Genomic DNA, 22,988 nt, shown 5'->3' on the forward strand with positions numbered 1-22,988 from the left:
GTGAAGCATTTCAAAGTACTAATAGATACCTAAGTGACCAGAAAGGAAATTTTAATGTTGCAAACATCTAACAGAATCTTCTAAAAGTATGCTGAATTGTTCTCAAACTTGATTATTTAGAAGATTTATTCCCACTCAGACATAACATTGGTAAAACATGTTATTGTTAGAATAATAATGTCACTGTTGATTATTAATTTAAACTATTCTTGAACATTCAGAACTATACGGTGCCAGTAACAGATCTCTAAACATTCCTTTGCCTAGTATTAGATTAGAGATCCATAGAATTCCTCCCCCCGCAAGAAAATAATAAGTGTTTCACAGATTTTTCAAAATAGGATGTGGGAAAATTGGGTTTCTAGAAGTCCTTTTATAATAATTTTTATATGCCACGTTCCTGTCTCCCGTATTAACAAAAGTGTTACGTTGAGTTTTGAAAATGTAAATGTCTTCGTGGCCAAGAGATGGTGACCCATCCTAAATGAGCTGTGGACTTGTCTGCTACATTTGGCTGAGCTAACTTACCATATTAGTGCCTTTCTTTCTCTCACTATATTACTACTCAAGAGAAAGAGTCAGAAGTACATTAAAGGCCAGTGCAGCCTTTCTGGATGCAAGTAACAGTTTGGCCCCATACCGCTGCACTAATTGAGCCATTTTTGTCATGGCTATGGAAATATAAATGACCTACCAAATTGAAGACATTGGCAGAAACCAAAAGGCGAACACATGGGTTATTTTGCTGGTTACATTTTGGGGAGATGTCATGAGAGTTACTAAATATATAGAAGAAAATGGAATAGAAAAAGGAAGAAGGGATGGATTTACCAAATGTTGAGCAATAGAGCAGTTGCCTGAGATGCCTCTACCCGTGAGATTTTGGGGAGGCAGAAAAAAGCAAAGCTAAATTCTTTGGGATTTTCAAACCAATATGAGATTTTGTTTTTATAGTGGGAACATCAAATATTAGATATTTAGGGAGGTAAGTAAAGCCATGTGTATTTGATACCTGATTTTAAATTACGTAGATTATTTAAAAATTGTTATTACATGCAATACTTTTTAAAAGGCCTACTTCTGTTTTTATGACAGTGATGTTCTTTATTTTTAAGGGAAGCTAGGAAAGTTAGTAAAACAGTGGTTCCTCCTTTATTCACATTTAATTATTTGGTAGATTTAATATTTTATTATTTTGTGTATCTCTTTTAAAACATTTTACATTATTTTGTTCTATACTGTTTTAAACACAAGCTCGTGGGTTTTGTAACAAATATTACTTAGTTTCTTCTTCTAGTTTTTTGCCCCTGATTAATTATTTAACCAGTATTCATTTGATGCACTTTTTAGATTTTGGGCAAAAACTGTGTAAGTGTTAATAGTTTAAAATATGTTGCCTAACCTATGAAATAGCTAAATAAAACACATACCTTTTTACTCTTCTTAACAATAGTTTATAAAGAAAGGTAATAAAGCATAAAGATATTACTAATAAAATATGTTTTTCCCAAGGTGTGAAATAGTTAAATAAAACAAATCGTTTTATTCTCAACAATTTCTAAAGAAAAGTAATAAAGGTATTACTATCTTTGTTATTTGGAACATTAGGAAGTAAAACTAAAGACTAAGCCTGTGACAAAGGGCAAATTATAATCTTCCTTTATTTAAAAGGAAAAATGAGAAAAGATGAATGTTGAATACAGTTTTGGAAATTTAATGTACAAAATTGTCACACTAGGAGTAATCATTTTTAGAATCTTTCCTTTAAAATAAATCATATAAATATGATCCTTATGGTTCATTACAGAAAAGAAGATCAAATCGACAAATTAAAAGAAAAAAATATGCAGAAGATGCAGAAGGGAAACAATCTGAAGAAGAGGTTAAAGGCTCTATGAAAATAAAAAAGAATTCAGTTCCTTTACCTGGTGAACAGCCTTTACAGTTATTTGTGGTAAGAATTTGGGATTATGACTACAAAATGCTTTAAAGCAATATAAATTCTTACAATAAAACCCTCTCATTATCTTTCCTCCTTAAAACCTGCTCCAACTTTTCCTTCTGGATTCCATATTGTAGTTAATAGAACTGTAAGTTATTAAGATCAAAAACCTAGGAATTCATCTTTTTTTTTCCTTTGCTTCTTCGTCCAATTTGTCACTTTATTTTCCACCTCCTAGACATATATTCTTGAAACTCCTCCAAACTCTATTTTATCTGCAGAATGTATCTAAATTACAAGCCTGATCACAGTACTTTTCTACTGAGAACTCCTCTAATAGTTTCCCAAGTCTTACAAAAATAATGATTAGCACAGCATATAAAGCCTTTTGTATGGATATTTTGGCCTTATCTTCTGCTACTTCTCTACAAGTACTCTATCCTCTGGCTTTATGAATGTAGTTGCCCAAATGCCACGTTTTGACACCTCTGTGTCTTTGCGTATGCATTTTCCTCTTTGTATAATTCTTTTAATCTCCCATATCTGGATTGTGAACCAACCACTCATCCGCCAGCTGAGTGATTTCTGACATCTTAGGCAAGTACTTCTCTTCTCCATGCCTGAGCTTCCTAATCTATAAAATGGAGAATATAGTAATAGCTCCCTCATAGTATAGTTGCAAGAATTAAATTAGTTAATATGTGTGAAGTGCTTAGAATAATGACTGGCACATTAAAAAGCAGAATATGTTTACGATGATGATGATGCAGCATGTGATGATTAGGACAATAATAACAATAGTTTCTTTTTCTATTTTTGTATTCCTAACATTTAACATGGTGCCTGGCACGTGTGCTAAATAAATGTTTGTTGAATTTTAGTGTATTCATAAACATACAAAGTGGCAACTAAAGGAATATTCAGAATGTGCCATCATATTTTCTTTCTTCCCCTCCATAGGAGAATCCAAGTGAAGAAGATGCTGCAATTGTGGACAAAATATTATCTTCTAGAATTGTAAAAAAGGAAGTAAGTATAGGTACATTACATTTTACACTTTATATTCCATGGCCTGATTAATTATTAAAGTCATAATTATTGATTTTACTTTCTTAGATATCACCTGGAGTGATGATTGATACAGAAGAATTTTTTGTAAAATACAAGAATTAGTAAGTATTTGAGTTAGAAAAATAATAGGAAGCTGTTAATTTAAATATAATTTAATATGTTTAAATATATTAATTTATGATATTTAGTCTGCATTTTAAAATGTTTTATTATTGCGTGAACTTAAAAATCATTAAAAATGAAGACTATTTGAAAACCTTTCATGTTAAAATTGAATTTTTTCAGAAAATATTAACACCCAAATGTAAGAATCTTTAGAAAATATGCTTTTATAAATTACAGTCATTATTTGTTGTATTTTTATTGTTGAACTTTTCAGAGTTTGTCCAACTTTTTCCTATACGTCAGTGAAAGAAAGTGTTTCAAAGAAAATTACATTGGTTTCAAAACAAGTTAGCTTTCTGATCCTAAGAAAGCTATTACAATCAAGAAGTAAATGATAAATCGTATCTTGTTCCCCTTATGATTGAGCTTACCATTCTATTTCTATGTGGCAAATTGCACACCTTTCGACTACAGTCTTCTTAGGTTGTAGTGATCACAATGGCTTTATTTTAGAAATTATATGGAGTCTATTGACATTAAATGAAATGATGAACTACCTATTTGTAAAGTTGAAGATAATATTTCATATTGGATGCTATGCTTAAAAATAAATCTAAAAAAACCAAAACATGGTTTTCTATATCATTCTAATATATTACTTTTACAAAAATTTTAGCTCCTATCTTCACTGTGAGTGGGCCACAGAACAGCAGCTTTTGAAAGATAAAAGGATCCAGCAGAAAATCAAACGATTCAAATTGAGACAAGCACAAAGAGCACATTTTTTTGCAGACGTAAGAAAAAGAAATTAATGAAACTATTTTGTGTTGAACTCTGAACACGTGCAGTAGTATTTATAAAAACTTACTATTCATTTTAATTCTTAGGCTTTCAACTTTGATATTTGAATATAAATGCTAGTTACATATAGTAATTTTCTTTCCCCAATTTTAGCTTGGAAACTAGCTGAAACAGACACTGATAATTCACAGTGGTAGATAACTCTTGTATTTTTAAATTAGTGTGTATTTCAATACTTCGAATTGAATGTGGGTGTGTTAATGTCTCAAAGAATTTTATCAGCGAAGTTATTCAAGTAAGGAAATGGTAATGTAGCAAATAAGTGGAAAATAAGATTTTTCAGTGCATGAAATACATTGCGTATTTTCTATACCAGTTTTGTGTGTGTATGATCTTTTAGAATCATTGGAATAATCCATTTACCTATCTAGGCCTCACTAATTAGTTTCATGTGTCTTCCTACTCTAAGATATTTTTCCCTTTTCTTTTAATAGACTTTTTAGAGCAGTTTTAGATTTATCTAAATTTTTTTGACTTTTTAATTTGAAAAATTGTTACACTTTATTTTTAACAATAAAGTTGCAGAAATAGTACAATGAATTTCACATATATTTTAACTAGATTCTTTAAATGTTAACATTTTACTGTGTTTATTTTATCATTCACATTCTTTCTCCCTTTGCCTCTGCCCACCTGCGTCTCTCTCTCTCTGCCTCTATCCCGTGCCTATACATTTTTTTCTAAACAGTTTGAAAGTAAGTTGCACATACTTCAGTATTTATTTTGTAAAAACATTCTCTTACATAATAATAGAACAGTTAACATTGATGTAGTATTATTATCTCATCTACAGACTTTATTCATATTTCACTAATACTTTTATACCAAAAATTGTGCGTGTGTGTTCTGGTCCAGAATCCAACCCAGCGTCACATGTTGCATTTACTTGTCAGGTCTCCTTTAAATCAGTCTTTCTTTGTTTTTCATTACTTGGACATTTTTTAGGAGAATAGGTGGTTATTTTATAGAATGTCCCTAAATTTGGGATTGTCTAATGTTTCCTCAGGATTTAGGTCATGCATTTTTTTAAGAGAATACCGCAGAAATGAATCATTTCAGGAGGTGCATGATACTTGTTTGCCCCATTACTAGTGATGGTAATTTTAATCATTATATTATATTGGTATCTGGCAGGCTTTTCCACCATGAAGTTGCCATTACTGCATTTCCTTTGTAACTATAAAATCTCCTTCAAAAATTTGATGATTCTAATGACCTGTCAGTTTATGGATGATTGGAGGTCCTCAAAAATTTCTCACCTCCTCACTCTGATATAGAAGTTTCTAATGAGCTGAAGATTTTAGAAGTACCTAACTATTAATCTTAATTTTTCATGAACACTAATTTTTCTCACTTGACTCAGGTACGATATAAATTGTAATTATGCAGATTTTCTTAAAATACCACATTACCATTCTGGTGTTAGGCAGTGCTCTTTGTTACCAAGTGTGTCCTATATAAAGACGTGGAAATGATAATATCACTCAGGAAAGGTTTAAGATAGTGAAGAGAACTAAAGGCAGAACCATGGAGTACTACAGCACTTAGAGGTTAAGCAGAAGAGGAAAGGCAGCAAAGATAGCTGAGACAGGCTGTTGAAAGTAAGTCTTTGAGGAATGAGTAGGAATCAGCCAAGCAGACAAGAGAAGGAACAGCAATCTATTCAGAAGAAAGAAGGAGTGTAAAAACATGGAGGTGTGATAGAATGTGGAGTTTGAAAAATATGTGTTTTTGTACTCCTGGAGCATGAAGTCTAGGGTATAGCTGTGTCAAAGCATTAGGAGATGAGGCTGAAGGAAAAAGTAGGATCCTGTTTATCCCCAAAAAACTAATGTGGGGGACGTGATCCCCAAACAGGGTAGTCAGTGAAGGATTTGAAGCAAGGGAGCAATTTGTAAGTTTTATATTTGAGAAAGATCTCTCTGGGGACCATGTGAAATTGAATTAAAAGGAGGTAAGACAGTAGTTGGGGACTAGTTAGGAGATTATTTGTAAAGGTTCAAGTATAAGAAGGCAGTGAGAATGAGGAAGGAAGAACCAATTTGAGTTATAGTTAAAAGTAGAGTGTGTATGAATTGGTGACTTATTAGATGTGGGTGATAAAAAAAGAGGGGGAATCTAAAATGACTTCTCCATTTCTGGCTTGTATAACTCGGAGTAGGGCTGGCGGGGTAGGGGTCTGTGTTACCATTAACCTAGTTAGAAAATACAGGAGGAAGAAATACAGAAGAAGGTTGAAGAGTAAATGAGTGCACTTGATTTTGTGGTAGCTCAGATAGGGAGTTTGCATTCAGCTAGGTAAGAGGATCTTGAGCACGGGAACCATCAGTAGATAGAGTGTTTGATACAGCAGAGATGAGCCTACAGGTGGCGTGATTGTCTTCAACTCTTCGACGTGAGGAAAGAGCAAAAGAAAGATACACAGGCTGCTTTTAGGACATTTTTAAAGAGTATATCTTCTCGAGTAACTTACTTGTCTGGAGTACCTCATTTCTTAGTGCTATTTGGTTAGTTTTATTATGTATAACAGGGTGATTCATAATATAGAAAAATATCCTAGATGTCTTTTGGAAATTAAAGTATTCCATTTTTGGGGAAATTCAGTTGAAGTCTAACTTATGTGTTTGTTCTGTAGTGAGTAGCTAGTAAATTTGTCTTTATTTTACTTCTGTCTATCTACTTCTTTGTGAAATATCAATTAAATAACTTTTTAATTTTAGATGGAAGAAGAACCATTTAACCCAGACTATGTTGAAGTAGACAGAGTGTTAGAAGTCTCTTTTTGTGAAGATAAAGATACTGGTGAGGTAAATATTTGGTAAAAATATTTTTTAAGTAAGAAAAACCTAAAACTTTCTAAATGTTAAAACTTACTACCTTTTTAAAGTTAATGACCTAAAAACACTAAAAAATGATTCATTAGTTTTTATCGATGTAAGTTAGTATATTTAAACCATTTCTAATGATTCTCAATTTAAGCTATTTCTTACTATTCTTTTTCAAAATGGTAAAATGAAAAAAATATTTTTTACAGCCTGTCATTTACTACTTAGTAAAGTGGTGCTCATTACCGTATGAAGATAGTACTTGGGAACTAAAGGAAGATGTAGATCTGGCAAAAATAGAAGAGTTTGAACAATTGCAAGCTTCAAGGCCTGACACAAGGCATTTGGTAAGAACTGTCTACAATCTTAGCACTTCTTTATTCAGCAGGTTTAATGTAATCTTTGAATTTTTAATTTAGTCTTTGGTATACAATTAATACTGTATTTTTAAAATTGCTGCATAGTATCATATGTATGTTAATTTAACTATCTGTCCATTAATGAATATTCCAGTTTTTTGCTGTTCTAAACAATGCTAGATTGAACGTTCAGGCCTTGTACAGCTTTCTGTAAGATAAATCAGAAGTGCAATTGCTTGGTCAGAGCATATGTGCATTTAAAATTATGATAAGTATTTCCTTCCAAATTTCCCTCCAGAAAAGTTGCAAACACTTCTGTCTTATCTTTGAATTTAAAAGTTTCCCACTACTCTTTCTCTCAGGTCATTTATAAAAATATCAAGGATATCAGTTTAAGCTCTAAGTAGAGTTATTAATTCTTTATCAAAGAAAAATCCATACTGTATCCACCTTCTCCTCCTTTTCTATAAACTGGTTATTTCTCCATAACTAGTTCATCTGCTTCCATGGTAACTTTATTTTTAGAAGAACCTTTGTATAGAGTGTTCTTAAAGGCCTACATAAATTAGGTACACTGATTTCTTACTCACTACATGCATAGTTCATCCCTGCTCAAAAAAAAACTTGAGTAGATTATTGATTTTTCTAGTACAGAAACTGGAATGCTGGAAGGCTATGGCAAGTGGTAATATTGCTAACAATTATATAATTTTTTACTTTCATTTCTTTAAAACATAGGATTATTGTCATGTGAATTTAGTTTTAGGAGCCAACCAATAGAAATGCAAATTGAGGAGACACATTATGATTTTATTAAATGTTTTTGCCTGTCCTCTTTCAAGCATAATTTAGTCATAGGAATTTCTTACTTCACTGAAGAGGGAGTTTCTGCATGAAAAGACAGGAACAAATGAATTAATTGTTCTGTGGAAGAGATTATATTGTTTTTATAATAATTTTTTTCTAGTCTTATTAATTTTTCTTCCAGTAATATCCATAATCTATTACCAAGGGAACAGCAGCTCACCTCCATTCATTTTTAACTTCTAAATGCCTTTCCTTGAACCAGGAAACAAAACTGTTAAGTAGTTCAGAGAGGAGTGGGTCAAGGGATATTGTGAAAAGGGAAAGATTTTCTTTTTGGGATTGGGGGCTATGCCTCAGTGGTTACCTGATCTTTAGCATTATCAAGTAAGCTATTTCTTTAGATCAGTGATTCTCAGTCAGAGGTACATATCAGCATCACTTTGGAACTTTTCAAAAATTAGAGATGCCTGGTCCATATTTCTTGGCTCCAGAAGAATATCTGAGAGTGGACCCCAGGCATATGTTTTTAAAAAGGCTGTCTTGAATATGACTGGGAAAAACCACTGCCTTAGCTACATAGTGTAGTCCTTGGTAAAGGGAGCTTAGCCAGTAGAATTAATCCCCTTAATTAATATAAAATCGATTTGATAGTAGTGCTAGTGTTCATAGTTGAACAATGTAGGAGGTAAGTGATTTTTTTGCCAGTCTATTATTATTAAATAAAATAGCATATAAAGCATTTTATAAAGTATTTTTTGAGATTCTGGAAATGAAATTTCTTCCTGACTCAGACTAATGAAATATTAATAGTGATTGGATAGCTGAAAAAATTATGGAGAATATGATTTAATATGGAAATTAATCAATAACTAAAATATTATATAGTAATTATTTTAAAGTCCATTGGCTACCACTTAAGAAATATTTTCTTTAGTAAATCCTAATTGCATTTAGCGGCAGCATAGCTTTAATAACCAGCTCTGTTTTTAGTAGCCTATTTTGTTCTTCATTCATAATTACCATACACTGACCCTGAGCATCCTGATAATTTTTAGAGGTGTAATTTTGTTGATTAGTAACAGTATAATATCATTTAAAAGTGGAAGAGAATAGGAAACCTTTTGCTTGTTTCTCAGAAACCTATTTATCCTACTGGCACCTAGACCCTGCTAATTTGAAGCTAGGATAATGTTATTTCTCCACCTATTCAGCAGTCTTCAGAAAGTTTATGTCCAGAATAAATTCATTGCAGAGCTTTTCATTGCTAAGGAAGAAAAATTATATTTGAATAAATATAACTATATATGTAAATGAATAAATTTTTTTACATACAGTGTTATACTTCTAGCTTTATTTTGAAAGAAATACTCTGTACCATGAATATCAAAAGTGGAATAGAGATGTAGGTAGATATAAATATCGGAGAGAAAATTTGATATATATCATCCTTTATAGTTACCTGCCTCCATACTAGTTGCTGCGGTTGAAGCCAGATGAGTCCACGTGAGACCTTTGAGAACTGTTTCTCAGTTTTCTGTAGTCTTGTGGGTCTCATGGATGCAAGCCCTGTTGGCTGTCAAAGCCAGATGTTTTGGGGGCTAATCTCTCAGGTGCAGGTCTTAAAAGTTGAGGTGCCAGATGTGGGCTTCAAACCCTTCACTCCTCAGGGAGAAGTTCAGGGTGGAGAGTTCCCTCCCAATTGTGGATTGCCATGCTGAGGGCTGGATTTATGGAGAGATTGTGTCTCAGCCTCTCCTACCCTTCTCGATGTCAGTTTTTTCTTGTTTGCCCAATGTGAAGGAGTCGCTCAGCTAGTTTTGGGGTTGCTTTCAGAAGAAATTCTTCCATATGTAGCTGTAGATTCAGTGTGTTTGTGGGAGGAGGTAAGTTCCGGATCCTCCTACATTGCTATCTTGAACCAGACCCAGCTACATCATCTTTTGAAACATAGATTTATTGAGGTTGAAGTGACATACAATTTTTAAAACTGCACATATTTAAAGTGTACAATTTTAAGTTTTGACATGTGAAACCATCACCATAATCAAGATAATAAAGTATCCATCACTCCCAAAAGTTTTCTCATGCCCCTTTATAATCCTTTCTTCCCAAATCTTCCTTCCTCATCCCCAGGCAGGTATTATCTTCTTTATGTCTCTATCCGTTATTTTAAATTTTCTATAGTTTTATATAAATATAGACAGTGTATGCTCCTTTTTTGTCTGGCTTGTTTCATGCAGCATAATTATTTTGAGATTCACGTTGTTGCATGTATCGAGAGTTCATTCCTTTTTATTACTGAGTAGTATTCTAATGTAATGTAGTGTTCCACAATTTGTTTATCCATTCACTGTTGATGAATATTTGTATTGGCTATTAGAAATAAAGCTACTATGAACAGTAGTATACAGGTCTTTGTCTAGACCTGTGCTTTCATTTCTCTTGAGTAAATACCTGTGAGTAAAATGGCTGGGTCATGTGGTAGTTGTATGTTGAACTTTTTAAGAAGTTGTCACCTTTTGTCCAGTCAGTCATACCATATCACATTCCCAACAGCAGTGTAGAAGAGTTCTAGTTGCTTCACATCCTCGTCAGCACTTGCTATCCTCAGTCTTTTTAATCTTAGCAATTCTCATACGTGTGTAATGGTATGACATTGTGGTTTTAATTTGCAATTCCTAATGACTAATAATGTTCAGCATCCTTTCATGTGCTTATTTGCCATTAGTACATCTTTGATAAAGTGTCTATTCAAATATTTTGGCCCATTTTTTTATGGGCTTGTTTTTTTTTATTATTATTGAGCTTTAAGAATTGTTTATATAGTCTAGTACAAGTCCTTTATCAGATATATGATTTGCAAATGTTTTCTCCAAGTCTGTGGCTTGTCTTTACATTATCTTAACAGTGTCTTCCAAAGAGCGAAAGTTTCTGATTTTGATGAAGTCCAGTTTATCTGTCTTTTCCTTATGTATCATACTTTTGGTGTTGTATGTAAGAAATCTTTGCATAACCCAAGTTCACAACGATTTTTCTCTTATATTCTTTTCTAGAAATTTTGTGTTTTAGGTAACATTTAGGTCTATGATCCACTTTAAGTTAATTTTGGTATATAGTGCAATGTATGGATCAAAGTTCATTTTTTGTCCATGAATATCTAATTGTTCTAGCACCATTTTTTCAAAAAACTGTTTTTACTCCCCTGAATTGCCTTTCCAACTTTGTCAGAAGTCAGTTGACTTAATATATGTGGATGAATTTTGTTCTGTTCATTTCCACTAATCTGGTTTTTATCTTTGCACCAATTCTACACAGTCTTGATTCTGTAACTTTTACAAGTCTTAGAATTGGTCAGTATAAATCCTCCAGCTTTATTCTTCTTTTTCAAAAGTTGTTTTGGATATTTCTGATCTTTTGCATTTCCCTATAGTTTTGGAATCAGCATGTCAATTTCTACGAAACTTTTTGGGATTTTGGTTGGATTATATGGAATCTATTGTTCAATTTGGGAAGAATTAATGAGTTAACAGTGTTGAGTCTTTAAAACTATGAATATTATAGGTGTTTACATTTATTTAGGTCTTCTTTAATTTCTCTTAGCAGTGTTTTGTAGTTTTAAATATACCAGCCTTACAGAACTTGTATCAGATTTATTCCTAAATATTTTATATTTTGGATGCTATTATAGGATGGTTTTTAAAAAAAATTTATAACTGTTGCAACAATATAGAATACCATTTTCTGTGTACTGATCTTATGCCATGGAACCTTGCTTAAATCACTTCTTAGTTTATCTTTTTGTAGCTTTCACAGTATTTTCTACATAGATCATTTCTAGTATGAATTAAGATAGTTTTACATTTTCCTTTCCAACCTTGGTGTCTTTTATTTCCTTTCCTTGTTTGATTGCATTTGTTAGAACCTGCATTACAGTGTTGAATAGAAGTGGTGACAATGGACATCCTTACCTTTTCCTAATATTAAGAAGAAGCATTCAGTCTTTCACCATTGTGTATATTAGCTTTGGCTTTTCCATAAATACAGATTATCAAATTGAGGAAGTTCCCTTCTATTCAAAATTTGATGAGTTTTTATTAGAATAGATGTTGAATTTTTCACATCCCTTTTCTCTTCTATTGAGATTATCATATTTTTGGTTTTTAGTCTGTTGATGAACATCAATTAATTTTCAAATTTAAACCCACCTTCCATTCCTGGCGAAAACTCCACTTGGTCATGATGTATTACCATTTTTATATATTGTTAGATTCCATTTGCTAAGATTTTGTTATGAATTTTTGCATCTCTGTTCATGAGGGATATTGGTCTGTGGAAATGTCTTTGATTTTGGTATCAGGGCTTCATAGAATGAGTTGGGATATATGCCTTCCTCTTCAATTTCTGGAAGAGTTTGTAGAACTAACGTGGTCTTCTGATGTTTGATATAACTTCACCATAACTCCATAAAATGTTATGCTTCTATGATTATTTTAAAAGCAATGCTTTTACCATGTATGAGATGTATGGAAGATTTTAAAATCTGAAATACATCATTCATTCTTTGTTTTTCCACAAAGGATCGTCCACCCTCTAATATTTGGAAGAAAATAGATCAATCCAGGGACTATAAAAATGGCAATCAACTCAGGGAATATCAACTGGAAGGACTCAACTGGCTCTTGTTCAATTGGTACAATAGGTATGTAGTGTATCTTAACAGAAGAAGAAATTTTAGTGTTTTTTAAATATGTGCCAAAATATGTTAAATAAAATAGGCAATGATGTTGCTATATTATTACTGTCATGAAGTCTTCATTATTGGAAGTGAGGTTATCTCAGGAAGATATGTAAATTATAATTTAGGATTTTGACTACTGTAGCTTCCTTTAAATGTGTACCACTCAGAATAAAAGAAAGTTGATAGGTTGATTAATAACTAAATTTGAAACACCTTTTTTAACATCATAAAACTTCTGCTATGTTACAGAATGTTTTTCAACTTATTGACTTATATTACTGTCTGCCAATAATTGAATCCAGTTAGTAAGGTGTGAGCGGTTACATCTGTAAAAATTAGATAGGTCTCTATTATTTAATCTAAGTCTTCAAAGAAGCAGATTGTCAGCAATTGATAAAGAATACAATATAAAATATGAGAACCAAGTAATGAATTACCCCTTTTTATTATTATTTATTTTCCAAGTTGTTCAAATGCTTTATGGAACATTATCTCACTTTTTTTATTGAGTTGGAAAGATAATTGCAAAAAAAGTAAAAAATGGTACCATGATTGAGAGAGAAGTGTGTACAAAAGAGCAAATGAAGGCACTGTTGTTAGTAATGATAGCAAAATTAGATGACACTTATTCAGAATTGTTTTTCTGTGTTTTTACTTCTCACATGATTCTTCTGAGTTGTAACACTTAGTAATAGCGAGTCATGGGACTCAGTCACATGGAGTTAGGAGGACCTGTTATTCCATGTAGTGCTCTTTCCCCTGGTTTATATTTTCTAAATATTAATCATCATTTTTCCCAAGAGAACCTTCCAGATAAAATAGTTAACAAAATATTTTTTTACTTTTCTCATCATTTTACTTCCTCATTTCCTACATTGCTTGTTTTAACCTTTCACCACTTTCCTCAAACCTTTTATTACTACCCTACCCCCATCACTCTCTGTATACGACTGCTTCTTAGAGAAGCCTAGGGGCCAGTAGGTGAACTCGTTCAAATTCTTGCCTGCTCTCACACCCAAGCCTACAAATGCTGTCTCCATCCTTAGCTATTCTTACCTCTATCCTCATGTATCAGAAGTTACAAGGTCCCTCCATAGGAACAAGACTAGTGCTACCACCTCAACTCTTGGTAGGCATCTCATCCGGTCTTCTCAGAACCTCACTTCGATCAGTTATCATCCTTTTCTCATATCTTCAAGCCATCTCTTAAGACTAGTGCTGTCCCTTCAGTCTGTGAACAAATTTGGATTTAACTTATCTACAAAAATAAAAAAGAGAAGAATAAATCTTCTCTTGGCTTTCTTTTTCTAGCTACCTTGAGCCTTCTTTGTAACTTTCTAGGCAAATTTCTAGGAAGAGTAGCCTGCACGAGCTCTTCCCATTTCCTCATCTCCAATTCTCTTTAAACCTGTTGTTTGGATTTTGGTTTTGTATAGTCTCTGAAACTCTTAATTTTCCAATTTATGGGATATTTTTCTGCTCTAATTTGCTGTCTCTGCTGCATTGAATAGTAGTTGCTACTCCTTCCTTCCTTAAACTTTTCCCACATTCTCATCCCCAACAGCTCCCGACTTTCTCCTACCTCTCTAGTATCTCTGTGTCTATTCCTTTTAGTAGTCTTTTTTGGTTCTTCTTCCCCTGCCTGCCTTTTCAATGTTGTTTTTTTCTTGCCCATAGTTCTGTCTTTTACTGTCTGCTCATATTACGTTTGTCCTCCCTACCATACTCTGCACTCCCCTGTGCCTTCACTTATCAGTAATATTCTGATGATCTCTAACTTTTGTCTCTAACTAAGGCCTTGAACTCCAAGCCCATATTTCTGCTTGCCTCTTGCTACTTTAATGTCTTTCTCAACAATTCTTTAAACACAACAGATCAAAATTAGCCTTATCATTTACTGTTTCCTCCATACCAGCTTGTTCTTCCTCCATATTTTGCATCTCAGTTAAGAATAACACAATTCATTTAGTCACCCAAACTGAAATCTTGCTGTCATTCTACACCCCATATATCTAGTTGGTCACTAGGTCCAAATCATTTTAACTCATAATTAACTTTGCAATCAGTTCTCTTTTCTTAGTCCCTCCTCCCTTAGTCCCAGTGTCCACCCATTCTTTCCTGCATCCTTGCGATATTTTCCAAATTAGTGCCCCAACTTCTAGTTACCTCACATTCTAATATTCACAGTAGCACCAGAGTAAACTTCAAAATACAAACCTAATCTCATCAGGTTTCTTTAAATTATCAGTGGCTCCTATTGCCTAATAGAATGATGTCTATCCTTCTTTCTTTATGACCCCTGCTTATCTTAGTAATATCCTCTCCCTTTACCCTTCCCTCAAAACCATATTAAACAACTCGTGGTCTCCCAGTTGGTCATGTTCTTTACACTTCTACTCCTTTGCTGTGGCCCCTGGCAAAATCCTACTCATTCCTGACCTCCTTTCTGAGGAGGTCTTCTCTTCTCTGATCTCTTCTAGCCAGAGTTGGACACTTAGTCTCTGAGCTTCCATTATAACCTTAGTACTGATAATTCTTAACTGGCCAGATGTCATAATCATCTGTGGGGCGTTTTTTAAAAATTACAACTGCTTTTATGCTTTCATCCAACATGTATGAACACATTGAATGAGAATGTATACAGGAGGCCCTGGGTATCTGTATTTCTTTCAAATTTTGTAGGCTTTTCCAATGCACAGCCAGAGTTGAAAACTAGTGCTTTATTTGTGCTTCTTTGCTAGCACATTGTGTGACTATTTATTTATTTACTTGCATGTCTACTTCTCTAATAGATAGAAGCCCCTAGAAGGCAGAGAACATGTTCTATTTCTTTTGTATCCCATCTTCTCATACTGTCCTGAGGTATAGAAGGTATTTAATAAATGCTTCCTGAATAAATAATATATTTAGTTTGCCTTGCTCTTGCCATTGCACTCTTTAAAAAAAATCAAACATCTAACAAGTGGTACCTTTATTTTGGAACTACAAAAATCTGTAGTTTTCCCTTTGTAGGATTATAATAAAATTCTAATATTTAGCCTAGTCTGCACTTTCGAAACTTTTACATTTTTATAAATGCAAGTATTTTAACTTTGGTTTTGTATATTTATCTTTAAAAACATTGTAGTATACAGAAAAACCCAATGTATACATGGATAATATATTTGTTTATTTCAGACGAAACTGCATTTTAGCAGATGAAATGGGTCTTGGCAAAACCATTCAATCAATTACATTCCTCTATGAAATCCTTCTGACTGGTATAAGAGGACCTTTCCTGATTATTGCTCCACTTTCTACTATTGCAAACTGGGAGAGAGAATTTCGTACATGGACTGATATTAATGTTGTGGTTTATCATGGGAGCCTGATTAGCAGACAGATGATACAGCAATATGAGATGTACTTCAGGGACTCGCAGGTGTGTTACTGGTGATTTTGTTTGTTGTTTGAAAGGTCAGGTTTGAAAAAGCTAAATAAGCATGACATTAATTATTTTCAAATTTAGGATAGATTTTAATTGCCTACTTAGATCTTACTTCAGTCTCTTTATTCCTCATATTCATTTTACAGTAAATTTTAGTAGCTGAAGAGAGCAGTGACAAAAGTAGTCAGATTCATGCTCTAGTTTACTATAAAGAAGAATGCTGATTTATACTAATGTACAAATTTGATTGTATCCATAAATTTTCAACTAGAATAATTGTTTTATTAATTGTTTTTAAATATACATTAAATTTATTTTTAGAATATAACTGTCTCTTTGAATATCCTCCAGTTTTTTTTCCTCTATTTTTAAAATTTAAATCTTCAGTGAACACCATGGGTTTAAATGCCTATTGAGGTAAAACCATAAGTTCTCTTTTGTATTCAGTGAATTTTGATTGTAGACATTTTTAAAAATTTGGTTTGTTTTATATACAGATACAAGCATACATCTGTATATCTTTTTCCCCTTTGGATTGGTTATTCCAGTACTCAGGTGATTTGATGGTTTTCTTCTCCTTATATCCTAGGGGCACATTTTCCGTGTTACTCTGTCACCTTACTCTTTAGGAAGAAATTTCTTATTTTTCTGCTAAATACACAGATCGTAAAATTAAGAGATGACATTTTAAGAATTTTCTAGCAAAAAGACTAGAAAACATGACATCCCAAGTTGCAGTTTTGAATGATAATATGACTTTTATTAGAGTAAAAATTTTTAAAAATAACACACACCAAAATTCACATAAAAACTGTACTTTTTAACTGGAAAAGATTTATTGCCGGGCACTCTATTTTATTTTTCTTTCACCAGCCCCTCTGTTTTATAAAGATTATTATAACATATGGCGAGGTCACGTGATGTGATATAGGTTGAAGTAAAGAAATATGCATAGCCTTCTACTTTTGCCTCCCAATTATAACTGATTTTCTACGTATTTGATGCTGAAAATAAATGAATTAACCAATTTTGTTCCTTTAATTTCATTTTCCCCTCCTGTTTCTATGGTTGAAACAATTACATTTCTGTGAAATCAACCATCTCTGTAATCCCTTAATTATTCCTCAGTTCTATTGAAAACTATCATCTAGGCACTTTTGGATCCTATGACGTCTTAATCAGGTTGTAGTTTGATTTCCTTCCATAGTCTTATTCTTAGTCATACATTTGTAGAATTTAAGAGCTGTGTAGTATCATAAATATGACAGTTCAATCTCATTTTTTACAGAAGGTACAATTAAAATATTGGGAGTTTCAGAGATTTTTGACAAGGTTACAGCTTCAATGTATGTCTTATGGGTTTTGTATAAATATGATAGCCAAAAAGCTGAAAGATTCTTGATGTGTTCTGGACTGAAGAGTATATATTAAATATTAAATTTTTATGGTAAATTTTATACATTCTAGAAGATTTTCTGAAGGGTTTAAAATTTGAAAAGATAAAGATGTCTCATGTAATGAGATAAACAGATCTGTACTTCAAATATGGAAATAACCTTCAGAGTTAACTCTTTAAAATATATTTTAATATAAATTTATTGAATATTTAACTTCCACCTTTTTCAGGTTATTAAATAGCTTGAAATCACAATAGCAGTAAAATTATGCTAATATTTGCTAAATTGCCCTGAAAGAAGTAACAGATAATAACATTAATAATCACATTTATTGAGTATTTATCATGTGCCAGGCATTATGCTAAACACTTTAGATATTGTATTTCACTTAATCTTTGTAATGCCAGCCTTGTCAGTAGGTAATAATATGATCCCTATTTACAAAGGAGGAAACTGAGGTATAAAGAAGTTTTGTAATTTCCCCCAAAATCAAAGAGCAAAACTGGGACTAATAATCCCAGGTCAATTAGATTAAAAAAGTCATTGTTCTTAAACACTATGATATCAGCTTAACTCAAAGCATCATATTCCAGGCTTTTAGAGCATTATAAAAACCAAGACTTATACTTCATACCAATTTTAATAATATTCTACTGAATCTATTGTTCACCTTAATGGCTGGTATATACAATCAAGATGAATTAATCTAAGTTAATAGGAATTCAAATCTAAATCAGAACACATAAAGTTTCTTAACCCTTCATTTCTCCTAATCCTAATAGTTTACAGTTTTCAATCCTGTTTAAACATTCTCTTCACTTGGATTCCAGGACTTTGTACTGTCGCATATCACCACCTACTCCTGAAGCCCCCTTTACTGGTTCCTTCTCATCTTCCCTGTATCTAAACTTGGGGTGACCCAGGGCTCAGTCTTCAGATTCTTTTATATCCATACTCATTCCGTCAGATTTCATTCACTTGCACAACTTAAGTACCATCAATACCGCTGAACACTCCTAAATCTATATCTCCAATTCTAACCTCGTTCCTACATTCCAGAGTCATATCCAAATGCCTACTCAACTACTTCACTTGGATATCTAATAGATGTCTCAAACATAACATGTACACAACTAAAATCCTGAATTTCCTCTTTGTAGTAAATAGCAACTCCAACTTCTAGTTGTTAGCAAGCTAAACATTTTAGCATCAAACTTGAATCCTCTCTTAATCTCACTCCACACCTATCCATTACCAAATCCTGTTGGCTCTACCTTCAAAATATATCCAGAACTGAGCACTTCTCATGACCTCCGGTGATGATCTCTTGCCTGGATTGCTATGACAGCCTCTTAATTGGTCTCTGTGATCTCTCCTTGGCCACTTTCAGACTATTTTTACCACAGCAGCCAAAGGGACTCTTAAAATATTTGTCAAATCGTGACACTTCTTGTCTCAAAACACCCCAGTCACTTCTTGCTCAGAGTAACTGCCAAAGCCTTTACCACGCTTTGAAGTGCTTAGACAGCCTCATCCCCTCCAGACTCACTGGATTTCAATCACCCTGGCTTTCTTGCTATTATTTGAATATTGCCAAAGATACTCCCGAATTAGAGCCTTCACACTTGCTGCTTCTGCCAAGAATGCTTTCTCCTCTAGCTCTCTAGATATCAACATGGCTTTCTCCCTCATCTTCAGGACTTTGCTCAAATGTAACTTCTCACTAATGACCTCCCACCTACTGTCTATAAAATTGCAGTGGTCACCTCTGACCCTATATTTCCTATTCCACATCCCCGTTTGTATTTTATTCCACAACCCTTATCACTTTCTAACTTCCTTTGTCAAAAAATAAGTATTTTTTTGTTGTTAATGGCTCTTTCCTGCATTTGAATCATTAAAGTGTTCTACTTGGATGATTATTTTTGTCTATTTTGATTACTGCTGTATCTCCAACACCTAGAACAGTGTCTGGCACATAGAAACTCAATAAATATTTGCTGAATAAATGACTTTAGTGGCTAAATTTGATATTAACTGTTTATTTGCCATTATATGTTGACTCATGAATATAAGTGATAAACATTACTGAGATTTCTTTGGACAGATTTTGTAATGACCATTTCTTTCTTGACCTAAAGTTGTTATTACAACTCTTAAAAATTATAAAACATTTTATCAAGGAATTCTTATTTGGATGTAATTATAAATATTATATAATTGTGTTGGCATAATTTTTAGCAACATTATTGAAAACAGCAATCTAATACAGTTTTAATACTAAAACTCCTCATTTAAAGGGAGTGTCTACGTATATATTTAAGTGGAAAATGTTTTATAGCAGTTGTTGTTAGATATATTTTTATGCTGTTTGACAGGAATTAAAGATTGTGATCAAGAAATTCTAGCAAATTATTGTATTTGATAATAAATTTCTAGGGACGTATCATTCGAGGAGCTTACCGATTCCAAGCCATCATCACTACTTTTGAAATGATTCTTGGAGGCTGTGGAGAGCTTAATGCAATTGAATGGCGATGTGTGATTATTGATGAAGCACATAGGTTAAAAAATAAAAATTGTAAACTTTTAGAAGGTCTGAAACTCATGAATTTGGTAAGTAACAGCATTATTATGATTTAATTCAGGTTCTTAGCTCATAGTAAAAGGTCACATAGAGTCAGAGCTAATGCTAAAAACATGCCTTTTTAAATTTTAGAGTATAGATATATCTGATTTCTATCTGTGATAATTGATTTTAATTAATATGGAAAAAAAACTTTTGTTTTCTAAGACTTAACATTTTTTAGCTCTTTCCTCCAAAAAGCTTTAGTGATTAACTTCTAGAATTGGGAGAAACCTCTGTAGACTATACCACTGAAAAGAAAACAAGGCCAGAAGTTCTTTAATAAAAAGCCCTTTCACCAAAGTTATAATATTCAGGTCATTTATGATAGAGGGATAAAGTTCCTACAGAATTCTACATGCTTAGCATATGTTGTTTATAATTAATAAATGGGATTTTTAAGTCTTCTTCTTCTTAGTGTGTTTACTTCTTTCAAATCAACGTCTTTTGTGCTTTTTTTAACATTTGATTTAATTTAGATGACATAATTAGCATTTGAATATGAACAAATAACTCAAATATACAGAACTACATGAAGTAAAACATTAAAGTGCTGCTTTTTCCTCCCTCTCCATCCATACCCATGCCCAGTTCTACTCCTTACCCCAGCAATTACAGATTGGTAGATATCTTTCTAGACCATTTACTAGTATACATGTACAATACACGTACACATATTTAGCTTAGGAATTTAGAGGTATTGTCAAGTCAAATTTTAAATGATAATTTGTACTTATTATCTCATAAAAATATTCTGTGTTTCCTTCTGTTACTATCATGTTTTGTGTGTAATGCAATTCTAGTTTAGGAGCATATTTCAGTCAACCATTCACATTGTTGGATTGTAGCCTTAATGATTTGAGGATTTCTTCTTGTGTGAAAAGTCAAATGACGATCAGCCAAGGTATAAAGAATGAGCACCATTTTGTGTACAAATTTCCGTACCAAGAATGGTTGAGTGCAAAAGAAATACCCTGTTTGTTCCTAAACAGTTGTTTCTTTGAGAAGATCTAAAATATGCTTCTTAATTATTTAGAACATTTTTTCTGAGAGTCTGGATAGGTAAAAATTAATAGCATGCAAAGTGAAGTATTACAGAATGATATAGAGTTTTTAAAAAGTGATTGAGAAAGTAAGTTAATGAAGATTTGTGAGTAGAGATGTATTTTGAGTTGACTCTTGAAAATTATGGTCAGAAAAATACTTGCTTTTCAAACACTGTACATTTGACAGCCTATGTCAGCTTTCATATAATTTTAGTGCTATGGTGTTTGACACGAATTATTCTTGCTTTATATAGGAACACAAAGTGCTTTTGACTGGCACACCTCTCCAAAATACAGTTGAAGAACTATTCAGTCTTCTTCACTTTCTAGAACCCTTAAGGTTTCCTTCTGAATCAACATTTATGCAAGAATTTGGGGATCTGAAAACAGAGGAACAGGTATCCTTTTGTTCTTTGTAAATAAGTACATCAAATCTCTTATCATTGTAATTATGTATAGGTATGTGTAATTGAATGTGCATGTATATTATGTATCTTTTCATCGTTTTTTATGCAGGTGCAGAAACTTCAGGCGATCCTGAAACCAATGATGTTGAGACGATTGAAAGAAGATGTGGAAAAGAAGTTGGCACCTAAGGAAGAAACTATCATTGAAGTAGAACTTACCAACATTCAAAAGAAATACTACCGGGCTATTTTGGAGAAGAACTTTTCGTTTTTATCCAAAGGAGCAGGACAGACTAATGTACCTAACTTGGTCAATACCATGATGGAGCTCAGGAAGTGCTGTAATCATCCATATCTTATCAAAGGTAGCTAAAAAGGATGACAAACAAATACTTTTTTCTTTCAACAAATACTCATGAATAAAAAAACACACCACTACTACAGCTATCGTGGCTTTTACAAGGAAAGGCAGTAATCCTGTAACTCTTTACTCTGGTGTTCTAAGGGATTACAAGTGTTTCAGAATCAGGGGCGGTATGAACTACTACATTATAGCGTCCTATGTTAGCACACCAGGTTACAAGGGCAGGAGTTATGTTCACTCTAACTTGGACCAGAATTCCTCCCCCTCATGGACGAAGATGGCAAAGCCCATCTTTGGCCTCCAGATTTACAATTTGTTTTGCTGATTTCTTTCCAGTCCACATAACCTAGATAGTGTCTCTCAATTTTGGTGCTGTAATAATGTTACTTTTTAAGGTCTTGTCAAGTTCTCTACTAGTGTTCTCCCTGTACAATGCATGAGTCTTTTCACTTGTTCCTGGAAATATACTCCCCACTTACTTTATCTAAGACAAAGGTTTTCTTAGCCCAGTAACTAACTCACTTGCAATCCTGGTATTCTTTTATGACTGGAAAGGCTGAGGGAAGGCAGAGAGCCTTTAATGCTGATCTAGACTCTCTGGAGGAAGTATGCATCAAGAACCTATAACATGACTTCCCTTTTAGTTTCTCTTGTTTCCTTGTTTTGATGGACAACAGGATGCCCATAGACACATCCACATTAATTACGATTACCCTTCAGTAATGATCACTGTTATATTGGTGTCTAAATATTAAATGTTTGTTTAAAAATAAATGTTTACTCACCTAGGTTAGGGCCACATTTTCACTAATTCTTTCCCTAATAGCATTCATTAAACATTTATTGAATGTAAATTTATATATGGCATTATGCCAGGTTTCTGGGAGATGAAAAGACATTGTCCATATCCTCAGTGGAATTGTGTAGTCTGAGTTGGTTGGTATTTAGCCACAAACATAAGTAATTCTAATAAAAGCAATGTACCTACCATCAGAAAATTTTAATGTTACAGA

General features: G+C 33.0%; 1 protein-coding gene across 13 annotated transcripts in view; it reads left to right on the forward strand.

The window, feature by feature from the left end:
• The window catches only part of CHD9 (chromodomain helicase DNA binding protein 9), a 228,646-nt gene that overhangs the window by 145,021 nt on the left and 60,637 nt on the right, over positions 1 to 22,988 (forward strand). For all 13 annotated transcript variants that reach the window (XM_070500253.1, XM_070500252.1, XM_070500257.1 and 10 more), the window contains 11 exons: positions 1,808 to 1,954; positions 2,903 to 2,971; positions 3,059 to 3,114; positions 3,795 to 3,912; positions 6,700 to 6,786; positions 7,014 to 7,151; positions 12,548 to 12,669; positions 15,886 to 16,129; positions 19,972 to 20,148; positions 21,459 to 21,602; positions 21,721 to 21,976. In XM_070500253.1, coding sequence (XP_070356354.1) covers positions 1,808 to 1,954; positions 2,903 to 2,971; positions 3,059 to 3,114; positions 3,795 to 3,912; positions 6,700 to 6,786; positions 7,014 to 7,151; positions 12,548 to 12,669; positions 15,886 to 16,129; positions 19,972 to 20,148; positions 21,459 to 21,602; positions 21,721 to 21,976 — 1,558 coding nt within the window. The remainder of the gene's footprint in view (positions 1 to 1,807; positions 1,955 to 2,902; positions 2,972 to 3,058; positions 3,115 to 3,794; positions 3,913 to 6,699; positions 6,787 to 7,013; positions 7,152 to 12,547; positions 12,670 to 15,885; positions 16,130 to 19,971; positions 20,149 to 21,458; positions 21,603 to 21,720; positions 21,977 to 22,988) is intronic.

This window comes from Equus asinus, chromosome 28, assembly GCF_041296235.1.
Source record: "Equus asinus isolate D_3611 breed Donkey chromosome 28, EquAss-T2T_v2, whole genome shotgun sequence".
Taxonomy (NCBI): domain Eukaryota; kingdom Metazoa; phylum Chordata; class Mammalia; order Perissodactyla; family Equidae; genus Equus; species Equus asinus.